Source organism: Tiliqua scincoides, chromosome 8, assembly GCF_035046505.1.
Source record: "Tiliqua scincoides isolate rTilSci1 chromosome 8, rTilSci1.hap2, whole genome shotgun sequence".
Classification (NCBI taxonomy): Eukaryota; Metazoa; Chordata; class Lepidosauria; order Squamata; family Scincidae; genus Tiliqua; species Tiliqua scincoides.
Window position 1 is genome coordinate 38673474 of NC_089828.1, and position 25987 is coordinate 38699460.

At 46.9% G+C, this 25987-nt stretch overlaps 1 protein-coding gene across 1 annotated transcript in view; it reads right to left on the reverse strand.

The window, feature by feature from the left end:
- Positions 1 to 1110: 1110 nt before the first annotated feature.
- The window catches only part of LOC136659276 (uncharacterized), a 54822-nt gene continuing 29945 nt past the window's right edge, over positions 1111 to 25987 (reverse strand). The window contains exon 4 of the mRNA XM_066636411.1: positions 1111 to 1316. Within this exon, the coding sequence (XP_066492508.1) occupies positions 1111 to 1316 (206 nt within the window). The remainder of the gene's footprint in view (positions 1317 to 25987) is intronic.

Below are 25987 nucleotides of genomic sequence, written 5' to 3' on the forward strand. Positions count from 1 at the left end.
CCTGAGGAGGCCCCTACCCCTGAGGAGACCCCTGCTCCTGGGGAATTCCTGGCCACCTGGGCTGGGCCTAGGTGACAGGGGGCGATCAGGCAGGACTCTCCATTAGTGTCCCCAGAGCCTGCCCAACACCCACAAGCATCACAAGCTGATGTTTGTTACCTCAGTGGGTGCCTCAGCGGACAACGTTTTTCTCATATAATAACAACAACAACAACAACCCCGCCTTTCTCCCCAAAGGGACTCAAGGCGGCTTACAACAGATTAAAAAACATAATTTAAAACAAATAAAAACATATTAACACATATCATACAAACAGCAGTCAGATAAAAAATAGATAAAAAGAGCATAGGGCAGCAGAAAATCATAAAAGAATCAGGCTTGTAAAAAATATTAAAAGATGTTTAAAAGATGTTAAAAAGGCCGAGAACTCAGAAGGCTTGTTTAAACAGAAGGGTCTTCAGGCCTCGCTGAAAGGTCTCAAGAGAGACCATTAAGCCATTCTTAAGTCAAGGGGGAGGGAGTTCCATAGCATTGTTGCCACTACTGAGAAGGCCCTATTTCTTGCCGCCTCCCCACGTACCTCCCTCGACGGCGGCATTTGTAAAAAGGCCTTCTCTGGTGACCTAAGAGGACGAGCCGGATTGTATGGGAGTAGGCGATCTCTAAGATACCCTGGCCCAGAGCAGTATAGGGCTTTAAAGGTCAAAACCAGCACCTTGAATTGGGCCTGGAAACGAATGGGCAGCCAATGCAGCCGCTGGAGAAGCGGACTGACAGGGTCAAACCGCCTACCTCCAGTAACCACACGGGCCACCGCATTCTGCACTAGTTGCAGTTTCTGAACCGTCTTCAAGGGCAGCCCCACATAGAGCGTGTTACAGTAATCTAACCTCGATGTCATTGAGGCATGGATCACCGTGGCCAGGTCTGCACGATCCAAGTACAGCCGCAGCTGGCACACCAGCCGAAGCTGAGCGAAGGCCCCCCCTAGCCACAGCTGCCACCTGGGAATCCAGGAGCAGCTGCGCGTCCAGGTGGACCCCCAAGCTGTGGACCTGCTCCTTCAGGGGGAGTACAACCCCATTCAGCACAAGCCGATAGTCCAGCACCTACATCAAGGATTTTGGAACCAGAAGAGCCTCTGTCTTATCCAGATTTAATTTCAGCTTGTTAGCCCCCATCCAGATCCTCACTGCCTCCAGACAGCGCTCCAGGCCCTCAACCGCCACCCTGGAGTCTGGAGAGAAGGCATGATAGAGCTGGGTGTCATCAGCATATTGATGGCACCCCACTCCAAACCCCCGGATGACCTCTCCTAGGGGGTTTCATGTAGATGTTAAATAGCATGGGGGACAGAATTGAGCTCTGTGGCACCCCGCACCTCAAGGGCCAGGGTGTCGAACAGGCATCCCCCAGCACCACCATCTGGGACCGACCCTCCAAGTAGGAGCGGAACCACCGCAAAACAGTGCCTCCAACTCCCAACTTGGCCATTCGGCCCAGAAAGATACCATGGTCGATGGTATCAAAAGCCGCTGAGAGGTCCAGCAGGACCAACAGGGACGCACTCCCCCTGTCCAGTCCCCGGCGTAGGTCATCCACCAAGGTGACCAAGGCAGTTTCCGTCCCAAAGCCCGGCCTGAAGCCAGATTGAAAAGGATCCAGATAATCCGCTTCATCCAAGATCCTCTGGAGTTGGGACGCCACCACCCGCTCAATTACCTTGCCCAGAAACGGGATGTTGGAGACTGGCCGATAGTTATCTAACACAGTGGAATCCAGGGAGGACTTCTTCAGGAGGGGGCGGACCACTGCCTGTTTCAAAGTGAGTGGTAACGTCCCCTCCATCAAGGAAGAGTTGATCACCCTCCCTGTCCACTCAGCCAGTCCACCCGGGCAGCTCTTATCAGCCAAGCTGGGCAAGGGTCAAGCAGGCAGGCAGATGGCCTCACACTCCAAAGGAGTCTGTCCACATCCTCAGGCTGTACAAGCTGAAAAGAATCCCACAACACAGGACAAGCAGTTGCCAAGGGGACATCGTCAGACATTGTCAATGTGGCATCTAAGTTGTGACGAATACGATCGATTTTATCTGCAAAATGTTGCGCAAACACGTCACAGCGGCTGACCATGTATTCCTCCTGGTCTACTGGGGGGGCCTGATGGAGGAGGCCCCGCACCACACGGAACAGTTCTGCCAGACGGTTGTCAGCAGACGCAATGGTAGCAGAGAAGAACGATCTCTTCGCTGCTACCACCGCCATGGAATAGGCTCTGTAATGAGCTTTACTCCGTGTCCGATCAGATTCATCCCGAGTTTTCTGCCACCGTCGCTCTAGACGCCTGCCCTGCCGCTTCATCATTCGCAGCTCCTCAGTGAACCAAGGAGCTGCTCTGAGTCTGCGACGTGGCAGAGGTCGCTCTGGAGCAATCTCATCCACTGCCCTGGTCGTTTCCCCATTCCAGAGGTCAACCAGGGCCTCAGATGAGATGCCAGTCTTGGCAGTGGGGAAATCCCCCAGAGCCCTCAGGAAACCTTCAGGATCCATTAGCCTCCGGGGGTGGACCATAGAAAACGGTCCCCCGCCTCTGCAGAGGTAGGAAGTCACAACAAGCCTAAACCTTACCAGGAAGTGATCTGTCCATGACAACGGAGTGATCTTGATCTCCTCTACATCCAGATCACTGCCCCCGTGCCCAGCTGTAAACACCAGGTCCAGCACGTGTCCTGCAGTATGTGTTGGGGCCAAGATCTTCTGGGACAGGCCCATGGCAGCCATGAAATCCTGAGCTGCACCTGCCGCAGGGGCCTCAGCATGCACATTGAAGTCCCCCAGCACTAGTAGGCGGGGGGCCTTCAATGCCACCCCCGAGATCATCCCTGTCAGCTCAGGCAGGGAAACTGTTGGGCAGCAGGGCGGGCTGTACACCAACAGAATCCCAATCCTGTCCGGCCCTTTCAACACAACATGCAGGCACTCGAACCCAGCAAACTGCTGAACAGAGCACCTGATAAGGGAGATGGACTCACGATAGACCATTGCAACTCCCCCTCCCCGTCCCTGCAATCTTGGCTGCTGCAACACCTGGAAACCTGGAGGACAAAGTTCAGAGAGACTAACTCCTCCCACCAGGTCTCTGTAATACATACCAGGTCGGCTTTCTCATCCAGGATCAAATCCCGGATGATGCAGGTTTTGTTATTCACCAACCTGGCATTCAAAAGCAGCAGCTTCAGATCCAGGGACTCACCGCCAAGACCACCAGGCATCTGAGAATTGGGGGAAGGACCAGAAGGAGAGATGATCTGCCTATGATGAAGTCTCCTTCTCCTGTCCAACCCCCACCGCCATATCTCCCCTGGCCCGTCACTCTCTTGATATTGGCACCCCTCCCCCCCCGAGCTCCCTCCTAAAAAGAAACACATGTGGCATGGCCCACCTTCTGAGACTGGCCTATACAGAGAGAAACACCCAGCAGAACTGCTTATAAAAAGATAAAAAGCACTGGGTGTCTCACAGGCCAATCCTCTGCTGGAAAAAAACTGTGCTGCCCTAAAGATTTCAGTTGCTCCTCTCTCCCCTGCCTTAAACAGAAGGGGAGGAATAATCTGATCGCTGCTTCAGTTTGCCAGCCAGGAAGGGAGCCTCGGTCTTCTGGGCACAAGCCCCGGGCCAAGAGCCCTTTGGCTCGTGCCAAAGGCTCGCACCTCTGGCAAGCTAGAGGCTTAAGCAGTTTACCTGCAGGGAGAAAGGAGTCACTCGTCAGTCCCGAGACCAGACACAGGTGTTCCCAATCACAGCTCCTTCCTCTACCCTCCTGGTAGCTAACCCTTTGCTCACTGAGCCCAAAACCAGGGGAAAAAAGGCTGGGAGTAACCCAGTAAGGGGTGTGTTTTTCCTGCCCTTTTCATCCAGCCTCTGTTTTTCCCTCATAAACAGTCCAGTGGACAGCCAGACTATTATACTTTGGCTGTTCAATGTGTTGTTTTTTTAAAAGGCCAACACATCTTCTGAAGCCAGCTCAGAGTAAAGCCTCTCCAGACCAAGTACCTCCTAGAGGTACCGCCTAGAGGTGCTAATAAGCTTAAGGGGTCAAGCAGTGGTACTGCTGTGACCCCTATTCCTCCTGTCCTGTGCTATGGCACATTCTCTTGTGGCTCAGGGACTTGATTGATAGCAGGCTACCCTCACAGGGTCTGCTTACTGTCCCTAAACAATTGAAAGACCAAGGTTGGAAAAGGGAAAGCACACTTCAAGCATTTGAGGAATGCTGTCCCTTCCAGCTCTCCCTCACAATGTTCAGATTAATCTGATTCCTCAGATTCAGAGTTGCCCATTCCTCAGAAAAGGACCAAAAAAGTCACATAAAGGCTGGTCACTCTATGTGTCGAATGGCGAGGATGTGGAGAGTGTGGAAGTCAACCGCCTCTTTCCAGAGGAAGATTTTTCCAGGGTATTGGATAAGGTTGTTAACAGCGCAATCCTATCTTGCACTGGAACAGACATACCAGGAGGCCTGCACTGTATCAAGTGCAAGATGGGGCCCAAAGTGGCTCAGCCGGAGATAAGGGGAAACTCTTCCCCTTACCCCCTGGTAAGCTGCCGCAGCCCCAATATGTCTCCTCAGACCTGCACCACCTCAGGAAGTGGCATAAATCCACACTGCTCGGGGAACAGGGTTGCAATCAGCATAACGGCCGGGTCCCAGCCCCGCCTCCCATTCCCCACACACCCACCCCCAGGACCGCCCTCCCCTACCCCAGAACACCTCCCTCCCACCTCCTGCCCACTCTCCCCAGACCCTTGCATCAGCCAAGCTTGGACAACACAACCCTCCCTGCCTGAGTCAGTGCAGAGGTTGGATTCAGCCTCCGCGGGCCAGTGTGCATCCCTGCACTAGCCCAGTCAACTCTTGAGGAGGTGCAAACATGCTTTACAGCATGCAACCCTCCTGGGCTGGCACAACAGACTCGCGCCAGCCCAAGGTTTTCTCAGGATTGTGCCCTAAGTCATTGAGCCTTAAAGCCTCAGAATGAGAGCTCAGTGCTACAACTCTTTCTCCAGAAAGTCTCTTTTCCTCAGGGACCACTGAGGCCAGCAGAGATACCTTCTTCCAGAACCCGTCCTAAAATTATGGAGATGGAGTAGTCCTCCTCACTGCACGACTAGTAAGACCCAAAACTCATTAGTAAGTTTTACTTCTTTTCCTAAAGAAATCTTAGAAAAACTCAAGTTACCATTGGTGGATGCACCTGTTACAGCACTCAGGCTGTGATCCCTTCAGAAGGGGAAGGTGGCCCTCACGTCCCATGAGAGAATAAACATAAGAGCACAAGAGCCCCGCTGGATCAGGCCAAAGGCCCATCTAGTCGAGCTTCCTGTAGATACAGTGGCCCACCAGGGAGTGCCCCAGGGCACACAAGACACAACCTGCATCCCAGTGCCCTCCCCTGCATCTGGCAATCAGAGGCAGCCTGCCTCTAAAACCAAGAGCTTGCACATACCTACTATGACTTGTAAACTGTAATGAACTTTTCCTTTAGAAATTTGTCCAATTCCCTCTGAAAGGCATCCAGACAAGATGCCATCACTACTTCCTGTGGCAAAGAGTTCCACAAACTAATTACATGCTGGGTAAAGAAATATTTTCTTCTGTCTGTCCTAACTCTTCCAACACTCACCTTTAGTGGATGTCCCCTGGTTCTGGTGTTATGTGAGAGGGAAAAGAGTGTCTCTCTTTCCACTCTGTCCATAATTTTGTATGTCTCAATCATGTCCCCCCTCAGGCGCCTCTTTTCGAGACTGAAAAGCCCCAAATGCTGTAGCCTTTCCTCATAGGGAAGGTATCCCAGCCCAGTAATCATTTTGGTTGCTCTCTTTTGCACCTTTTCCATCTCCACTACATCCTTTTTGAGATGTGACAACCAGAACTAGACACAATACTCCAGATGTGGCCTTACCATTGATTTGTACAACAGTATTACAATATTAGCAGTCTTATTCTCAATGCTTTTCCTAATGAGTGCATTGAAGCATAGCTGAAGATAGCTTTCAAGACTATTTTGTTTGCTCTCAGAGCCTCAGCAGCCAATTCGTTTTTCTCCTGAGTCACCTATTTCTGGGTGGAGGAACTGGTTAAAGACAACCCCACCTTATCCAAACGAATCAAAGACACTTTGAAAAAGGTATCCCTATCAGCTGCTTTTTCAGCTAACTCTTTGTTCTAAAGCTATAACCTCCAATGTGGTGGTCGGAAGAAATTTATGACTGGCAATCTCTAAGTAGATTACTGGGGACTCCATTCTCCAGATCTAAGTTATTTGGACAAGCATTAGGACTTTTTCTTATTGAAACAAGGACAAACGCAAAACTCACATCTTCCAATATAGAGAAGACTAAAGCCAACCAGAGCTTTCGCCCCTTTCATCTTGCAAGAAGGAACAGAGAGCCATCCAAATTCAAATCCAAGTGGCACAAATCTTGCAACGTCCACAGAAAGTTCCAGCATTCCCATTCTTCCAAAGCAGGAGGTCTGGCTCAGTTGGTAGAGCTGCCGCCTTGTATGCCTGAAGATCTGAGGCTGCCAATTCGAAACAACCAGAAGTACCCGAGAACTGACGACATGCTGATGAGCGACCCTAGGTGGCAGAGAGGAGTTGAGAGGAGTTGCCGTCAAGTGGAGCGTGGGAGGCAAAGGGCCAGAGAGAGGCCAGACCAGAAAGGAATCCAGCTGGAACGAGGAGTTCTATGAAAGACTAGAACTATTCAATTGTAAAAATCCCTATGGGGGTTTAGAACAGGCTGCCTATGTAAACCACCTTGGATTAAAATCTGAGAAGAAATCTGATGAACAAAGAAAGGCAGTATATAAATACCTGTATAAATAAATAAATAAATAAATAAATAAATGCAGGGAATAGAGCTGGAGATAGGTTGGCATAATGCCATACCCAGGGGTTCCTCACCCAGGGTGCAGGTTAGGTTTCAGGATTATGTGCGAACCTGATACAACACAACATCGGACACATGGTTCCTGGAGACATGTCTCCAAAGACGATTCCTTGGAATTTGTAAGGAAACAAAGGGATAGGTTCTGGCAGATCCCAAAATCAAGGTATGCAAACAAACATGCAGCAGTTCCCTCTGCTGAGAGAGGCACCAGAATTTACTCAATATTCTTTCTAGTACCAAAGCAGAATGGAGAGATGCATGGAATCCTAGAGCTAAAGTGGTTGAACTGATTTTGTAAAATCACAGAAGGTGTCTGAGGTTCTCCTATAAATCCGAACACTTTCAGTACCATGCCTTTCCCTTTGGGTTAACAACCTCCCCAAGGGGGTTCACAAAAGTTTTATTGGTACTAGTGACACATCCCAGGCAGAGGGGACTGTTTCTTTTCCCTTATCTGGATGACTTTTTAATAAATCCAGAGCTCGGCACTCACCAGATGATGCTCTGCCTGCAGGGTCATGGTTTTGTGATATTCCAGTCAAACAGTTCACTTGTTCCCACCCAGATACTGGGAGTATTTTTCAATACCAAAATTTTCCATGCTTTTTTACTAACAGAGAGATGGCAGAGGATCACGAACACAATCCTCCAGATCCTGAGAGCTGAATAGGCAGATATTATGATGCTGGTCCACCTGCTATGAATGTTGGTTCTGTCACCAGCTGGTCAACTAGGCCTAATTCCACATCAGAACACTTCAGGAGTTCCTCTGGTCCCACTAAGGAAGACAGAGAGAAGATGCCACTTCCACACTCTGATTCCAGCACTTCTGTCAAGAGATTTGCAGTGGTGGGTGGACCAGCTGTCCAATGGACATCTATCCAAGGGAGTTGAGCCTTCAGGACTGGCAACAAGTAATCCTAACCACAGATGTCAGCATATTGGGTTGGAGACCCCATCTAATAGGCAGTATGATTCAGGATCATTAGTCCCCTCAGGAAATGTCTCAAAGCATCAAGTCCCCTGGAGCTGAGAGCTATCTGTCTTGCTCTGTTTTCAGTTCAAACCTCATCTCTGCCATGTCATGTTCTAGTAAGAGTAGACAATGTGCCCCCCCCCCAAAAGCTCATGTTGGAGGCAAGAAGGATTCTTTCCTGAGCAGAGGAAAATGAGTTGTCTCTCACAACACCTAGCAGGAGAGAACACTGGCTAAGCAGATGGAGACTCTCGGAAACACAGTGCAGGGTGCATCCTCTGCAGTGGTGTTGCTAGGGGGGTGCGGTTGGTGCAGACCACACCAGGTGATGCACAAGGAGGGGTGACACACACTGGGGGTGATGGTTAGGAATAATACTGTCATGTTATATACCGTTGGATGTGAAATTTCTGGTAGAATGCAATAAAAAAACAGTAGTGCAAGTAGTAGTGGTCAGGAGTAGTGGGCAGGAGTTCTGGTCCAGAGGGTCTGGTCTACCCACCCAGTAGTGGGTAGGAGTAGTGGGCAGAAGGTCTGGTCTAGAGGGTAGAGCCTCCATTAGCCCAAAGATAACATCAGAATATCGCCAGTTCGAGGACACCGGCAGCTCCCTGAATGGCTGAGAATGGCGAGACCTTGAAGCAGCTGACAAACTGAGCTGAGTGATTCCACCTGCTCTTGGTGTGAGCAAGAAGCGTCTTGGCTGCCCTCCATGTGAGAGATGGAGCTGCTTGTCAGCCTGCGTGGGAGAACTGGAGGCCAGAAGTGAGACCAAACCAGGAAGATCCATTCTGAAATGTTGGTTCTTGAAAGAGAGAACCTCTATGATTGTAAAAATCCCCTTGAGCGATTTAGAAACGCCTGCCTATGTAAACCGCCTTGAATAAAGTTAGAGGAGTAATCTGATAACCAGAAAGGCATTATATAAATACCTAGTTATTATTATTATTATTATTATTATTATTATTATTATTATTATTATTATTATTATTATTATTATTATTATCTCCTTTCTGCAGGTGTGAGAATGAGTGATCTAACTGCCCCTCCAAAGGGTACTGCTCTGGTAGATCCCATTGGTAAGGAATGCCCCCGCCTCCACCAGGGAAAATAGGAATTTGAATTAGCTGGGGTAAATCTTGTTCCTGGTGAAGGCAGGGGGCATTCCACCCACCACATTTCAGGGGATCACTCTGTCTACTGAATAAACATAAGTACAAGGTGGTAGTTAGGGTTTCCTATGACCTATTTCCCTTGTTCAAACCCTTCTGTATCTGGGGCATTAAACCCATTTATGTGCAAAGCAGTTTTCCAAACAGCGTGCAATTGTGATGCAAGTTTGCAACCAGTCACAGTAGAATGTATGAGGATCTGGCTCAGCAAGTAGTGTCTGGGGACTGGATTCCTGTGCTTGTGGAGCTCCACTCTCCTTTTCATTGGCCCTGTCTCCAGCAGCAGCAGTGAGGGACAATTAAATTGGTGAGGAATGCCCCCTGCCTCCACCAGGAACAACACTTACCCCTGGTAATACAAATTCCTATTTTTCAGACCTAATCAACAAATTAAAGATCAATAAGTCACCAGGCCCAGATGGCACCCACCCAAGAGTTATTAAGGAACTGAAGAATGAAGTAGCCGATCTCTTGACTAAAATATGCAACTTGTCCCTGAAAACGGCCACGTTGCCAGAGGATTGGAGGATAGCAAATGTCACACTGATCTTTAAAAAGGAAGGAGGGGACCTGTGAAACTATAGGCCATTCAGCCTAACATCTGTTCTAGGTAAGATGGTGGAATGCCTCATCAAAGATAAAATCTTTAAACACATAGATGAATAAGGGCGCAATCCTAGCCTGCGCTAGAACAGGCAAGCCAAGAGGCTTGGCAGATTCAGATTCAAGAGGAGAGCAATGAGGATGATCAGAGGGCTGGAGAACAAGCCTGTGAGGAAAGGTTGGGAGAACTTTGTATGTCCAGCATGGAGAAGAGGAGGTTGAGGAGATATGATCAGAGGCGGACTTGGGCTTTCCGATGCCTGGGGCCACCTCTGTGTTTGTGTCCCCACGCCCCTAATCCGGAAGAAATTGCAGTGATGTCATCATGTCACCACTATCACTTCCAGAATCATGCTGGGAGTTCAAGCTTCTCCTGACACAATTCCAAGGAGAGGAAAGACGCAGCCCAGTGCAGCGTTAAATCGCACTAAGAGTATCTTGGTGTGCTGCCACTCTGGGGCATGTCTTTTGTCTCCTCAGAGGAGATAAATGATGCAGCCCAGGCCCCAGAGTGGAGTGGAATCGCACCTGGAGTACTGCAATTTGCGCCCGAAGTGTTTCAATGCAGCACATTTCTGGGCCGCTCCCCTCCTCCTTTATAGGAGAAGAGAAAAGAGGTGGCCTAGAGCAGTAGTGTGCCAGGACTTGCAATTTCCAATGCACTGCTGCTCTAGGTCACCTATTTCCTCTCCTCCATTATAGGAGTAGAGGAGGGGGATGGCCCAGAAGACCGTTGAATCACAACCAGAGTGGCCACAACTTGCAGCCACTCCAGGCTTAATTTTGCGTCGCCCCCTCCTTCATCAGGAGGAGGGTTTTTTTTAAATGAAAGAAGCTAGTGGAGCTGCTAGCTTCTTTCTCTTTAAAAGAAAAAGATAAAGCGGCTGCAAGGGAGGCGAGGCTTGTGGTGCAGTCTGAGGCATTTGCCCCCATTACCTCACCAGGTATACCACTGGGTCTGACCACTGCGGAGTAAAGGGGAACCACTTTTCGTGAATTCTCAGTTCTCAGTTCTACTAATGCAGGCTAAAATTGTGTTTGTCTTCTTTGCAGCTACATCACATTGCTGACTCATGTCTTTTTGAAGCAGGTGTGTAAACTACAAAACCATCCTTTTTTACACTAACCAATGGGCAAACTCACCCAGAGGAAAATGGCCGCCTAGCAGGTTATCTTTGTCGATCGCTCCTAGTTGTTTTTACATTTTTTTCTTCCTTAGATAGGACTTCTGGATTACTTTTTGTCCGGGAGGTCTTATAATCTGTTCCTGAACCAAAAGGCATGGGTAGCGCTTGTTTTGTTTCCAACAACGCGGGGAATACAGTGGATTGTTATTTCAAATTTTGAAACTGGAGGCCATGGGGGAAAAGAGGAGGCAGAGAAACCATTCAGAACATGGTAACTCCTCCAGCAAGTCCTCAAAACAGAGACACCTGGATGAACTCTCCTGGATGCAACATGTGAGTGAGCCTAATTTTATCTCAATAAGTTTGCTGTCCTTGATGTCCAAGACACGGCAGCCATGGAGTCAGAGGGTGGAGACCAGCAGCCCCCCTCCTCCCAGCTGGGAGATACATATGACTCACAGTCGCCACATCTCCCCTCTCTACATGACAAACTCTTGACACAGGAAGAGAGTGCTACTAGTAATCAGTTTTTAACTTTTTTAGGAGATTACTCCTTAGCAATGGGGAATACAATTGTATACATCTGCCTGCAGTTCAATTCTATTTTATCAAAGCTGGACATCCAGAGCCCCCCTCTCTCACCCTCCCAACCTGCACAGCAATTGAACACTCACTTCAGACATCCAAGAAACCCACTCCTGTCTGAAGAGGGGATGAGTTCAGAAGTCCATGTGAATTCAGCCCGTCGCTTGCTGAGAAATCAACTGATGTTAGTGATCTGGTACACGCCCCTTAATTGGGGGAAATGGACAAATAAACCATGAGCACTTGACTCTTTATCAAGGCTACTCTCTCTTGATATACATAACATTGATTTAATTGAAATGATCTGGCTCCCTCGGTGGCACCAAATGCCACAATGTTCCTGCATTTTGCTGAAATTCAAGACTCACAGGATTCTTCGCTTACTTCATGAAAGGAAGCACTTCTTGAAAAATTCAATATTTTCCAAAACCGGGTATTTGGCAAAATTAATCCACTATTCCAGAGAAACCATCTGAATTCTCCATTATCAGTTTCTTTTGCAGTTCCAAGGCTGGCCAATTTTGGCCAGCCGCCCAGCCCTCAGTCAGGTGAAAAGTATAATCAGCATGCTGAAAACACAGCTGATCCTTGGTCCTCATTATACTTGGATGTTATGTCAACAGTCTCTGATATGAAAGCGGCCGCTGACAGCTTTGCCAGTCTACTACTGAAGCTTCCAGTGCAACAAGGCAAAGCACATAAGGGTACTTACCTAATGACCAACACTCAGAAGCTGGGAAAGGAAAACCTAAAAGGAAGAGCTCAGCATCCAGCAGCAGCTCCCAGGCTCAATCACTGGTTCCCAAGGTACCAGTAAATCTGCCGTCACGGAAGAAAACCTTCAGGACCCCAAGATGACCTGCACGGTCCCCTGAATGGTTGAATTTCAACTGGAACTGCTGTATCTTTGGAGCCTATTGCATTAGTAGACCAAAATGACCGTCTTTGCAAAGCATGTGAAACTTTGGACACCAGCAGTGCACACACAGAAGTAAACTGCCCAATGGAGACAATGCCTGCCACTCCTAGGTACCCTGTGAGGATAACAAACTCAATCACAGAGGTCCAGGATGAGCCTTAGACACAGTGTGTGCCAGGAATCATCTTCTGAGGAATTCTGTGTTCAGCTCAGAGGAGATCTTAGGTACTGGTGATATCACTCAGTGTTTGCCTAATATTTCTTCACAAACTACAACACCTCCTCAGAATACTGGCTCTTGCAGCGGTGATACAAGCTCCCAGTCCACGGACCTACTGCTCCAGCTGGATATCGACATGGACACACTAACCAGGGAGGCTCTGAAGGCATACAGAGTTCTCCCTCGACAAAATCAACTACAGATGGTCAAAAAAATTGAGATGGTCTGGCAGGAATTAACGGACATTATTTTGACCCAATGTTCTCCTGCATCTTCGAAGAGCTTATCTCTACAAGACCCTCAAATATCATCCTTAGAAGTAGACCCCCTTCGAAAGTTGCCCACTCAGGCTGGGATCCTTCAGGAGCCTCCCTCCCCTTCTCATGGATGCCTCCCCTCTCCAGCGTCACTCTCTGTAAAGGTCCCCTAAACAACAGGGGAAAGTCCCTGGCCAGTCTGAATAGTGGCAGGAGTGACAATTTACAAGAACTTCTAAGGAGTGAACAAAGTACAACTGAGCATCTGGACAAAGTTAAAGCAAAGACTCTTAACGACACTGATGATGATGTGAGAGACGCCAGCCCCTGAAGAGACATTAAAAATGAAACAACAAAACATAGCAAGCTATCCGGAGAATGACCAAGTGGATACCAGGATCAGTTTGGAGCTTCAGGAGGAGACGTACCACATTGTCACCTATTTGACACAGATATCTGCTCAATGTCCCAATACTGAGGATCTTACAGTAATTCCTTCCCTTCCCAATCCGGACTTCACTGTGCCTCAGGGAATGATTCCTACTCATGTAGGAATGTGTGTATCTTCTGATACCTTGGAAATTGAGGTCCTGACACAAAATGATAAATGACTAAATAATCTGCCTCTGGCCCATGCCACCTCTTCTCATGCTCTGAAAATACTATCATAGAATATAGCTGGTTGGGGCAGAAAAATCATGACAAGGAACTTTTAGATTATCTTAAGATTTTTACATTATAACATTGCAGGAAACCTGGACAAAGGATTCAATACATATTCCTGGTTACAATACTTACTCCTGTCCAGCCATGCAAGTTAGTACTAGGGGGTGCCCTTCAGCAGGCCTAGCTATGTTTGTCACAAAATGTCTCAATTCAAGTCATTTGGAGATAAGGCAGGGTTGCTGCATAGTGCAAGCCATAATGACATTTGTATTTGAGATGAAATTAATTTGTGTTAATGTCTATGTTCCCCCTTCCCTTAATTCCACCCAACGATCTTTATACTGGGGCAATATTTTGTCTTATGTAGAAACTCTAGAAAGCTTGCATCCCTCAGCTCAGCTCCAGGGTGGGCAGCTCAAGGCAGGTTTTATATAAGGCATTGGAAGTATTTAGCTCTTACCCCGATCTGCTTGCTTAATAGACATTCTAAAGACTGCCACCTTAATGCTTCCTTAATTGACCTTGCTAAATTTAGCATCAGCCTTGATAAGGTATCAAGGTTTGAAACAGGGGTGTCAAACATAAGGCCCATGGATGGGTGGATGCGGCCCATGGAAGCTTTTTATCCGGCCCTTATGCTCTCAGCTGCTGAGCAGTGCTGAGGTGTTACTGCTGCAAGGGCAGCCCACATAAAAATTGGGCTCTCCCATATCTTGAAATAGAATCAAGATTTCTGTATTTTCTCTTCTGTCATTTGCAGCTAATGAATCCCTAAGTGAGAAAAAGTGCTTATTTTTGGTTATGATCTGTTTAATACTTCTGGCCCTTGGCAGGCATCATTAATGCTGTTCGTCCCTTGGTATGAAATGAGTTTGACACCCCTGGTCTAAAAGCGTTTCCATATTCGGGGGAGTTTACCTATGCCTCTGCCCTGGGTGCTAGTGTGGTGGACTTTATTTTGGTCCCTATAAGACTGAGACCCGATGTGACAGATTTCTACATAGGTGATAATACCATGAGTGACCACCTGCCTCTTATCATGACTTTGGACCTATATGTCCCCACATTAGAGACTTTAACTAGGCTAGAGGATAGTGTGGAACATAGCTATAAAATACGGTGGGATAGTAGTACCCCTGCTAAATTCCAACAATTAATTATGGGAACTCAATGTACTAAATACCTTTCAGATATTTTAAGAGAGGAGGATACTACAGTTATAATTAGATCTTATGAATCCCTAGTGAGCTGGCTTTGTCAGGAATTAGGATGCAAGATGGGGCTGATGGTTACCCGGAGAACGGGATCTAAAAGGGAGGGGTTTGACTATGAATGGAAGGATGTGAAGAAGCAAATTAGAGAAACATACAGCAATTTTAGAAAATCCAACGATCCCAGGTACCTGCTTAAGTACTCTGAACTTAAAAAACTACTAGGTAAAATAACACTGGATAAGAAACAGAGGTATTACCAAGAACAATGGGGGAAGTTATTACAAGCAATTCTCTCTAAAAATAGCAGAGTTTTTTGGTCAATTGTAAGGCTCACTAAGACCTGAAGGGAGATTCAGCCCAAATCTCTCTCTCTCTCTCTCTCTCTCTCTCTCTCTCTCTCTCTCTCTCTCTCTCTCTCTCTCTCTTTGGGTACAACACTTTGAAAAAATGTTCTTGGGTAGTAACCTCTCTCAGGAAGGATGTATATATTTCTTTGAATCTGAGCTTCCCGTCTGGACCCCAGTGGAACCAGAAGAGGTTAGTCAGTGGAACCAGAAGAGGATGTCCAATTGGACATCTAAAAAGTAAGAAGGCCCCTGGAATTGATGCAATACCCCTGAATTGCTGAAAAATGACCCTGATTGGTGGGCACGACTACTAGCTCCTCTTTTCTCTGAAATTAACAGAACGGGACAAATCCCACAAGATTGGTTGACCGTGAGCATTGTCCCAATCTTTAAGAAAGGTGATCCTGACTCCCCGACCAGTTTTAGGCCTGTCAGTTTATTGTCAACTGTCAGCAAAACCTATGCAAGATACCTATATAATAAACCCAGGGCCTGGGTTAGCTCCCACTGCATTCTCAGACCGGAGCAAGCAGGTTTCAGGCAAGGTAAATCGACCATTGACAACTGCCTGATTCTCTCACATCTTATTGACAAGCAAGTTAAGGCATTCAAGGCAAGACTGTATGTAGCCTTTATTGATTTAAAAGGGGCATTTGATTCGATAGATAGAGGATTGCTTTGGAACAAGCTTACTATACTAGGGATAGACAAAAGACTTTTGCTTCTAATTAGATCTCTGTACACCAACACATCCTGTAAGGTGTGGTGTCTCTAATCTGGGACTCTGTCCCAGTCAATAACTACCAATAAAGGGGTCAAACAGCATTGCATCCTGGCACCTCTACTGTTCAACCTGTTTATGAATGACCTCGCTCCAGCCTTGGAGAATGTTAACAGCCATTGCCCTACGCTGGGTAACATTCCGGTGCCACTGCTTTTATATGCAGATGACATGGCTCTAATATCTTGCACCCGCATTGGCCTTTTGAGGTTGCTTAACAAATGTGCTGAATATCTAGCAACCAACAAGCTGGAGATTAATTATACCAAGTCCAAAGTTATGATCTTTGCAAAGAGTTGGAAGCCTTACAGCTGGATCTGTAAGGATAATAAGATTGAGCAAGTCCGCCAGTTTAAATACTTGTGTATTACATATCACCATAGGCACATGGGCTTCCCATCACAGCTCAGAGCCTAACTTGGCTAAGCTTTCATCGTCAGCAATTGCACAAATTTATCATACCCAAGGCAACAGATATGTTCCGTTAGCCCTGGAGGTTTTCAAAGCAAAGACTATTACTCAAGTTTTATATGGTGTTCCGGTCTGGTTCAAGGCACTAAATCTAGCTACAGAGCGTATTCAATCTATTTTCCTTAGGAAAATTTTAGACATGCGGAGATGTGTCCCTTACCCCGTTTTATGCCTTGAATCAGGTCTTAACAGGATGAACACACTGGCATGGCTAAGATTTGCAAAGTTTTGGCTTGGTATCCTTTTCAATGTGGTCAATGATAGTCTGATGTTCCAACTGGTATCAAACTCGATCCTGCCTTGTGGGGTCGCCATTTTACATACCAAGTTAAAATCAATTGGTCTTGATATTAAGTGTCTGGGTATGATGCGTCAAACAGCAGCATATAGTGCTGTCAGGGAGAAAATCATGCACATTGAATGTCAAGAGCTAAAGAGTTTGGCCAACACCTCCTGCTCTCCATTGCACTTTCATGTACCCGTTCAGTTAGGCAGGATGCCATTTTATTTATCCCAGCTGTACAATCTGCAGTTAAGAAGAGCCTTCATGTTGGCAAGATGTAATGCCCTTCCTTCAGCCCTTCTATGGGGCTGGTTTAAAGGGATACCTCTTTCCACAAGGCTCTGTCCTTGTGATCTGAACCATGTGGAGTCAGTTGAACACATCCTTTTGTTCTGTCCCTTGCATAAGATCCAGTGTCAGAAACATCTTATGTCCATCCTAGCACGCTTCCAGGGATGGGCAGAGGCAGATGTGCTACAAGCACTTTTGTCAGTAGAGGAGGGAGAAACTCTTATCAACATCTCTTGCTTTGTTGCCACAGTCATAAGTACGTGGGAAATGAGACTGGAAGCTTAGCCCTGTATGAGATCAGCTAATGAGGGCACTATTTATTGGATTTTTCATGTGTGTGCCATGCATTTATGGATTGTGGAGCCATCTCCTGATCTTATATAAATTTTGAATTTTATTCACATATTATTTTCATGTATATGTATATGCCAGTAAAGGTTACATCAATCAATCATCGATCACTAACCAATATTCTTGTGAGAATGTTCTGGACAAACACAAATAATACAAAGACAAATAATACAAAGACAAACACAATTCCCAGGCAGCAATGCAATAACGTGCATGGATGTCTTGCAGTATCAGTGTGCATAAACCAATGTTACAAGATGGGAGAGAACTCTTGAAAAAAGATGCAGTGGCGTACCTGGAGGGGGCAAGGAGGACAAATGCCTGGGCACCACACCACCATCACCCCCCTGTGGCGCCCTTCCTTGTGTCATTCAGGGCGAAAGCCCAGAGGCGTTGTGATGACCACACTGCCTCCCAACCCTCTGAAGGCCTTCTAATGGCATTAGAGCGCCAAAAAACATCACTTCCAGTTTCACAACAGAAACCAGAAGTGATGTTTTTAAACCCTTAGAAGGTCTTTTGAGTGCTGGGAAGGCTTCACCAGCCCTCCGAATGCCTTTTAAGGACATTAAAACATCACTTTCGTTTTCCTCCATGGAACCAGAAGTGATTTTTCAGCCCTTAAAAGGCATTCTGAGGGCTGATGAAGCCTTCCCAGCACTCAAAAGGCCTTCTAAGGGGAGCAGGTTGCAGTCTTGGCCCTGGGCAGTACCAGGACCAGGATTGCCACTGAACAGATGAGCCTTTTTCTTAGCACTTTCCATTAAAGCATTATATTGAGATGATTTCAAATTGAAATGAAAATAGTGAAATGAAAATTTCAATTCAATAGTGAAATGAAAATATTACTAATTGGCAGGTCTGCTTTATCACGGATCTAAGGTCCCTCCCCTTTGTCTCTGGCCAGTTTGGCATTTGGTCACCTCAGCTTTCACCAAGACTAAAAAATTCCCCAAAACTCAAAACTTCAATTGCATCATTTGATATCCCCATTTGAGAGCCCCTAAAGCTGAAAAGTCTGGAAGCCAATGCCATTCTTGAAACAAGTTAGCAACAAATGAGAGCACACTCATTTTGCTCTCATCAACCTATATTCTTCTCTCTCTCTCCCTCCCTCCCTCCCTTCCCTGGACTCTGTTCGATACCTCCAGAGTTGTCCTTCTCTCTAATCCCATCCTCCTCCCAGCTTAGTCATGAATGTTCAAAATGACTCAGCTCCTCTCCCCTTGTTTCTGCATCCATCTTGCCATTTTTTTTTTACATCTGATACAACCTACTAAAGCAAGATACCCCAGACAACTTTCTCCCCCTCTGAAGACTGTGACTTGTCTTGTAGAACAGTGGTTCTCACACATTTAGCACCGGGATCTGCTTTTTAGAATGAGAATCTGTCAGGACCAACTGGAAGTGATGTAATGACTGGAAGTTATATCATTAAGCAGGAAAATTTTTAACTATCCTTGGCTGCAATCCTACCCACACGTACCCAGGAGTAAGTCCCATTTACTAACATTGTTAAACAAGCTATAGCTTGTTAAAAGTACAGGTCTGTCACATTTCCCCAAATGCAGTCACATACCATGGTAGCATCAAGTCTAATATATTAAAAATAAAATATTGAAATGAATGGGGACCCACCTGAAATTGGCTTGTGACCCACCTAGTAGGCCCTGACCCACAGTTTGAGAAACACTTTCTACAGTGTAGAAAGTCATTTGGTTACCTTTGAAAATTCTCAGATGTTTAATCTTAAGAGGAACTCAAAAATTGGCTTGGGTAGGCAATGACAGGCAAGAGGTCCACAGCCTGATGAGACCCAAGCCCTTGGGGAAGTTTGGCCTGGGGGCACCAACTCTGATTTCAGGTTCCTGGTGGACCTCACTGCCAAGCCCATTCTCATTGTCAAGGCATTCTGCACCTTAGGAGAAGGTACTGGTGTCAAAGAGTTGATCAGCTCTTCTCCTTCTTAGTACAGGACCTAGTATTCTTTTGAGATTCAGACCATGACTCCAGCAATCATCTCTATTTCAGTCAGTTCTCTCAATGGTTTTGCACTACTGCCCTAACTTGTATCTAAAATCTGACTTTGGGCACAATCCTAACCAGGTCTACTCAGAAGTAAGTCCTATTTTGTTCAACGGGGCTTACTCTCAGGAAAGTGTGGTTAAGATTGCAGCCTTTGTTCCTAAGTGTGTTGCTGAGAGAGAGAAAGAGAGAGAGAGAGAGAAATTGTGTGAAATACTACAATGCCCATGGTGTAATACAATCATAAGCACATATATGGAATCATTAGAGGGCATGCACCAGCATCACAGCAATAACAGGAGATAACTTGTATTGAATCATTGCTTCCTCACACCTCACAGCTATCACTGATAGAGAGAGGCTGTAAGTTTCAGACACACCATTGCACTAGATAAGCCCCACCTTGTGGAGTAATTACATCCACTGCCAGGCAAAATGAACCAACGTGCCCCCAGGTGAGGGATATTTATTACAGGCTTGCTGCAGGTGACAGGTTACCCCCCTCCAAGGAGGACATCTTTTTGTTTGTCAGCTCTTCAAGCCATGGCACAAGGACAAGGGCACCAGACCTCTTGGATGGTTAATTTTAGTACCTGGACTAATTGGGGTTAGCAGAGTCGATGATAGTTGGTTCCTAGTGAGGACAGAGAGCTTGCCTGGGTACGTTTTGGAGAAAGGTTGGTGGAAACTGGCCCTTGTATACATTGGACAGTGCAATCCTAATTTGCACTGGAATAGGGAGGCCAGCACTGCCCTGTACCCAGCATGAGTTTGGAGCTGAAAGCAGCTCAGCCTGGGGCAAGGGGAATTACTTTCCCATGGAAAGCCACTGCAGTCCCAGTGGAACTATTTGGATCTGCTCCACCTAAAGAGGTGGTGCAGATCCAGGCAACCAGGAGCTGGCCAAAGCTGCCTGGGAGTGGGGATAGTATTCGGCATAAGGGCCAGATCCTGGCCCCACCTCTGCCTGCCCATGTTCCCCCCACCCCAGAACAGCTCCTCCCTGCGGTCCCCATGCTTCCCCAGACATCCGCGCCAGCCAAGTTCAACCAAAGCAGACTCACCTTCCTTTGTCATCGCAGAGGCCGGATCTGGACTCTGCAGGCCAGCACACCTCCCTGCACCGGCACAGCAGACTTCTAAAGAAGCACAAATGTGCTTTATGGCATGTTTGAAATCCAACTGGGTCAGCACAAGGGACTTGGGATTGCATTCTGAGTTGCATCTACTCATTTTTATTGTGTAGTAGCCTGTTTGCACACATGAAATCATCGCCTATCCTTTCCTAGTTTATCCCATCTTCCACTTCTCCCTACTTCTGTTATCTCTCGTGTCAGTTTCAGATTGTGAGCCCACTGAGACAGGGACCTGGCTTCTTAAGATTTGCCAAATGCCATGCACATGGATTACAAGATTACAAACTGGAAACACCTCTCAGGAAAAGCGCTCGTAAATATTCTGAATTGAGCTGAAAGGTATTTACCATCACTAATGGCAGGAGACAGTACAAATATGTAATTTTTCAGGTACAAAATTCATAAATTAGAATTAATTAGGAGTAAAATAAAGTTTCAGGTATACTTCTATCTCAGGTATAACCTGACAGTTTCTGAGAACTAGGCAGGCATGGGAAAACCCAGTGCAGCATGACTTGAGCCAAATCTAGAGTCACTGCCCTCCCAGTGAATTGACTTGAAAACAAGTCATAATGGGGGCACTTTTCAAGTCACCGAGTCACCCTTCCGCAACTCTAAAGGACTCAAATTGGGTTGCCCCCAATAAAAATCCCACTGTGAAAAAACAGGGCTACTGCCGAGGGGTGTGTGTGTGTGTATGTGTGAAAGTTCTCTTTGAACACTCCCCTGATGTCCCTGCCCATCTATAAACAGGGCGGAGGGGTGGGAAGGACTGTGTGAGAGCTGGGACAGAAGCGGTGAGAGGGAGGAGGGTCACATGCAGCAACTGGGAGGCTTAACAGAACAATCTGATCCTTGGCAGCTCTACTCAGAAGTCCCATTGCTGCCAGTCATTCAATGAGGCTTCTTCCGCCCAAGTAACAATGGAGACAAAAGTAGCCATGCATTCAGAAAGCATGATCTCTTTGAACTGCCTCCCCATTGGCTTCCCTGTCTCTTCCCCCTCCCTGGGCCTCTCCAGCCAATCGTAAGGTAAGAACCTGCTTCAACTCCTCCTCCTCCTACCCTCCCTCAGCCAAAGAAAATCTCAAACCTCCCATCCTTTGTCCAATGATCATTGGTTCCTTCCATCCTATCAGAGATGGGCAAAAGAGCTTTCTCCCACCTCCCTGCCCCTCTCTGGACTTCTCCAGCCAATCATAAGGCAAGCTCCCTTCAGCTCCTCTTCCTGCCTTCCCTCCGCCAAAGAATGTATCAGAACTAATGTATCCTTAGTTCAATGATCATTGATTCCTTCCTTCCTATCAGAGATGGGCAAAAGAGCTTGCTCCTGCCTCCCCCGTCTTGCTCAGATACATTAATCCTTCCCTGCCTCGTGGCTGGAATTTCCCTGCTGCTTGCACAGTTTGAATGATGGCCCCACAAGGTTTTTCACTTGCGAAAACAAAAATGCATATTTTTGCAACTCAAGTCCAGGTCACCTGACTTGAGTTCCCATCCCTGGAACTAGGTACAGAAATTATCTCCGTGTGATCTGCCTGTGGCCTGAGATGAGAGATCAGGGCCTCCAGGAAAGGACTGAGAGTGAACTTGGTCCCTTCCATTTTAGATATTTACAGCTGAACATTCTCTATCCAAATGTGAATTAAAAGTTTGTGTTTACAGTAACGTCCTAGAATGGGTAAACGCAGCAATGCAGTTGTATAGTTAAGAAGCCAAAACTTTGTGGGTGGTAAGGGGGAAGAGAAACTTCCCAATCAGCCATTCCCATTGCAGGGATAAATAGGAACTCCAGGAAGCAAATGCTTTTAATTAGAACAGGTGCTCAGCGCCAAAGGAGCAGCAAACGTTTATTGGAGCCAGTAAAAGGCCCTGGAGAAAAAAAACAGGCAACATGCCATCCAGCTGATCTTATCCAGAGAATCCCTCCAGAACTTTAAAAAAAAATTTGTCAAAGTATTAACGAATGTTTGCATTTGTTTATACTCAGATGGAAATGAGTGAACATGTAGAGGCAGGGCCTTAGAAACAAGTGTTTTATCCCTGTGAATGAGGAATCTCTTTCTGCAAGGTACTCCATGTGACAGATAAGTGACAGATGGCTATAAGCAGTGGCAGATCTCCCATTCATTCTATGGGGCAAATACCCTGGTCGCAGAGCCTCACACACATTAGGACCCCATGGAAGCCTCTCTGAGGCTCCAAACAGGGTCGGAAACTGTGCTTCCAGTTTTCCAGAAGCAGTTTAAAGTGTTGGGGAACTTCATAGAGGCTTCCCCGATGCATCCTGGAGACGCACAAGGCACCAAGCACTCCAGGTAAGTGGGGGGGGGGGTTAGATTTGTGAGCAGGGGGGCAGCAACATCCCATAGGGGGTGCCATTGCTGACCTTTGCCCCAGGGTGTGGGGCTGGGGAGGTCCACCACTGGCTATAAGCCAGGATAGCTGAATTGAATCTCCAGGTTTAGAGGCAGTCTACAAACTAACAGTTAATTGTGGTAGTTGAGTGTCAATCTGTATAGGAAATGGAATCACCACCACATGGTCAGTATTTCATTTCTCTTTCCATTCATGTTGTACAGGTGAACATGCATTTAAAATTGTGTACTTGGTGCTAGGTGCTTGCGTAGATACCAAGGGCCAGATTAGTAATGTATCTACTTCACAGAAATAATGGCAAGAAGCCCCAGATCCACAGGCCACAAACTTTCTGATTCCAATGAATTGATCTTGATCCTCCCAGATCCATGGAAGTTAATGCTCCAAATTTGAATGGAGACCCTGTTTATATCTTAAATGTTAATGGAGTTTTCACACCGCTGAAATTCAGATGAAGCTCTCCAGTTTTAAACCCAGCTAGAACAGCATATTTGATGACTTATAACCACTTTTCTCCTGAGTTTGGGGGAAACAACTTTTGTAAAACAAAGGAAAGGTTTCACACTTCCAGCAGACTTCACCAACATCATGACTGAACTTCAATCTAAAAAATTGAGCCAACTAGTTACCTCGCCCTCAGCTGGATAGTGAAACAAAGCAGAACCCAGTAGGGGCCCTTAACTAATAATCTCTTGGTTGAGTCACCCTACCTAGGGATCCCCCTGGATTACATGGGCAGAAATTTATAAAATCCCTTGGCTTTCTAGCCTTGTGTTTGTCCTTCTCTCCACCATCTCCACCTTGCCTTGCTGAGTGTGGACTATTATACACTGTGGCTGTTAGGTGGCCCCCCCCCCCAATTCCAGGCTGCATCCAAAGAACCACAATGACAGCCGTGTCAGGATTGGCATCACTTCTCAAACCCCTTTCCTTTCCTTTCCTTTCCTTTCCTTTCCAGCCTTCTCATTCTCTGTCTCCCTGAACACTATCAAAACTCTGTGTCCACTATGGGCCTTACTTACTTAGGGCATAATCCTGAGTGCGCCTTGTGCTGGCACAAGTCCCTTGCACCAGCTCAGGAAGGTCACAAATGTGCCATAAAGCCATAGACATTTGCGCCTCCTCGAGATTCGGCTGGGCAGGGATGTGCACCAGCCCGTGGAGGCTGAATCCAGCCTCTGCACTGACTCAGGGAGGGAGGGCTGCATCAGCCAAGCTCAGCTAAAGCAAGGGTCTGGGGAGGAGGCAGGGAGGTGGTGGGAGGGAGGCATTTCGGGGCAGAGGGAGGGTGGACAGAGGTCAGTCCTGAGGGTGGGCGGGTGGGGAGCGGGAGGCGGGGCTGGGATCCGGCTGTTATGCTGAATCCCAACCCGTTCCCCAAGCAGTGCAGAGTGGCTGCAAGCTGCTCCGCTCTCCTCAGACTTATGCCACCGCCAGAGGTAGCACGTGTCCAAGGAGACCCACTGGGGCTGTGGTGGCTTACCTGGGGTAAAGGAAAGAGTTCCCCTCACCTCCAGCTGAGCCGCTTCGGGCCCCTATATTGCACTGGATACAGCGCAGGCTTCCTGGCCTGTCTGTTCCAGAGGAAAATGGGATTGCACTGTTACTTATCTAATTAATTAGATTTGATTTTGTTGTATGGGGGATGTGAAAAATTTCTCTGCTTAATAATGTCACTTCTGGCCATTACATCACTTCCACGTCAATGATATCACTTTTGCTGGGTCCCAACAGGTTGTCATTCTAAAAACTGGTCCTGGTGCTAACATGTTTGAGAGCTACTGATGTAGTGTTATATAGTGATTTATCCAAAGTGGGGGTGTGCAGGCACCATTTGGCTCCCTTTCAGGTGTTTTGCCTTGGGAGGAACCATCAAATTTGCACAGAATTTCAGTTTGTGTGAAATATCAGGACCAAAGTGCTTTGAACATTCAGAATACTTTGAACACTTTGATGGCGATGACTGAGCAAGGCTGTGGTGGAAGGGGACAACTGAGCGAGTTGCTCACCATGCACTATGAGGACCCTGGCAGCAAGCAAGCCCTCAGCTCTTTGCCAGCAGGAGGAAGGCAGAACATCTGGAGGTGGAGCAGCTCATCTGCATTACTCCTCCCAGCAAGCTTTGCAGCGGAAGGAGACGACTGAGCAAGGTGTTCACCAAGAGCTGCAAGGACCCCAGCAGCAAGCAAGTCCTCAGGTCTTCACCCAGTGAAGAGGTTCAAGAAAGTGGAAGGTGAGTCTACAATAGTGGTGATCACGAACTGCTGGAATTCTCAATCTTATGATTCACTACAAAAGGAATATGTAGTGAAACCTGTACATTGGATTTCAGAAAAGCTGATTTTAATAAACTCAGAGAAATTATAGGTAGGATCCCATGGGCTGATGAACTAATGGGAAAAGGGGTCCAAGATGGGTGGGAGCTCCTTAAAAAGCAGCTTCTACAGGCGCAGTCAGAAACAATTCCTATGAAAAAGAAAAGGGGAAGACACCTCAAAAAGCCAGGATGACTACACAAGCATCTTAGCAGTGACATGAAGATTAAAAATGAAATGGAAGATGGGACTGATCATCAGGGAGGCATACAGACACGTAATCCAGTCTTGTAGGGCGAGGGTCTTAAGCTCCATATGAGCTGATTCTGGCCAGGGTTGTCACGAACAACAAAAAGAACTTTTTCGGTAAGCCCAAAAGAAGTGGAAATGAGAGTGTGGGATTGCTCTTGGATAACCAATTGGTGACAAAGAGAAGGCAGAGCTGCTCAATTCTACTTTGCGTCTTCTCTCAGAAGGAGGATTATGCAAATATGGATGCTGGATCCTTGGCTGATGGGGGGATATGCATACATCCAACAGACCTAATGAAAACCTGGACAGCACAGGTCTGTAGATTAGGATTGACAGGGAACTAGTTAGAAACCACTTAACTGGCCTAAATGGATTCAAGTCATTTGAACCAAATAAACTGTATCCCTAGAGCAGGAGTCGGCAACCTTAAACATTCAAAGAGCCATTTGGACCCGTTTTCCGGAGAAAAGAAAACCTCTGGAGCCACAAAAGCCTCCTGACATCTAAAATGAAGATAACACTGCATATATAGTTTTTTTAATCTTTATGCTATGTATAAAAAACCTATAGTGTGTTAAAATCAATGGGATTTCATTTGACTCCAAAGTGGAGTCAGGGGAGGGGAAAAAACCCTGACAGATGCTGCTTTGCGCTGAATCGAAG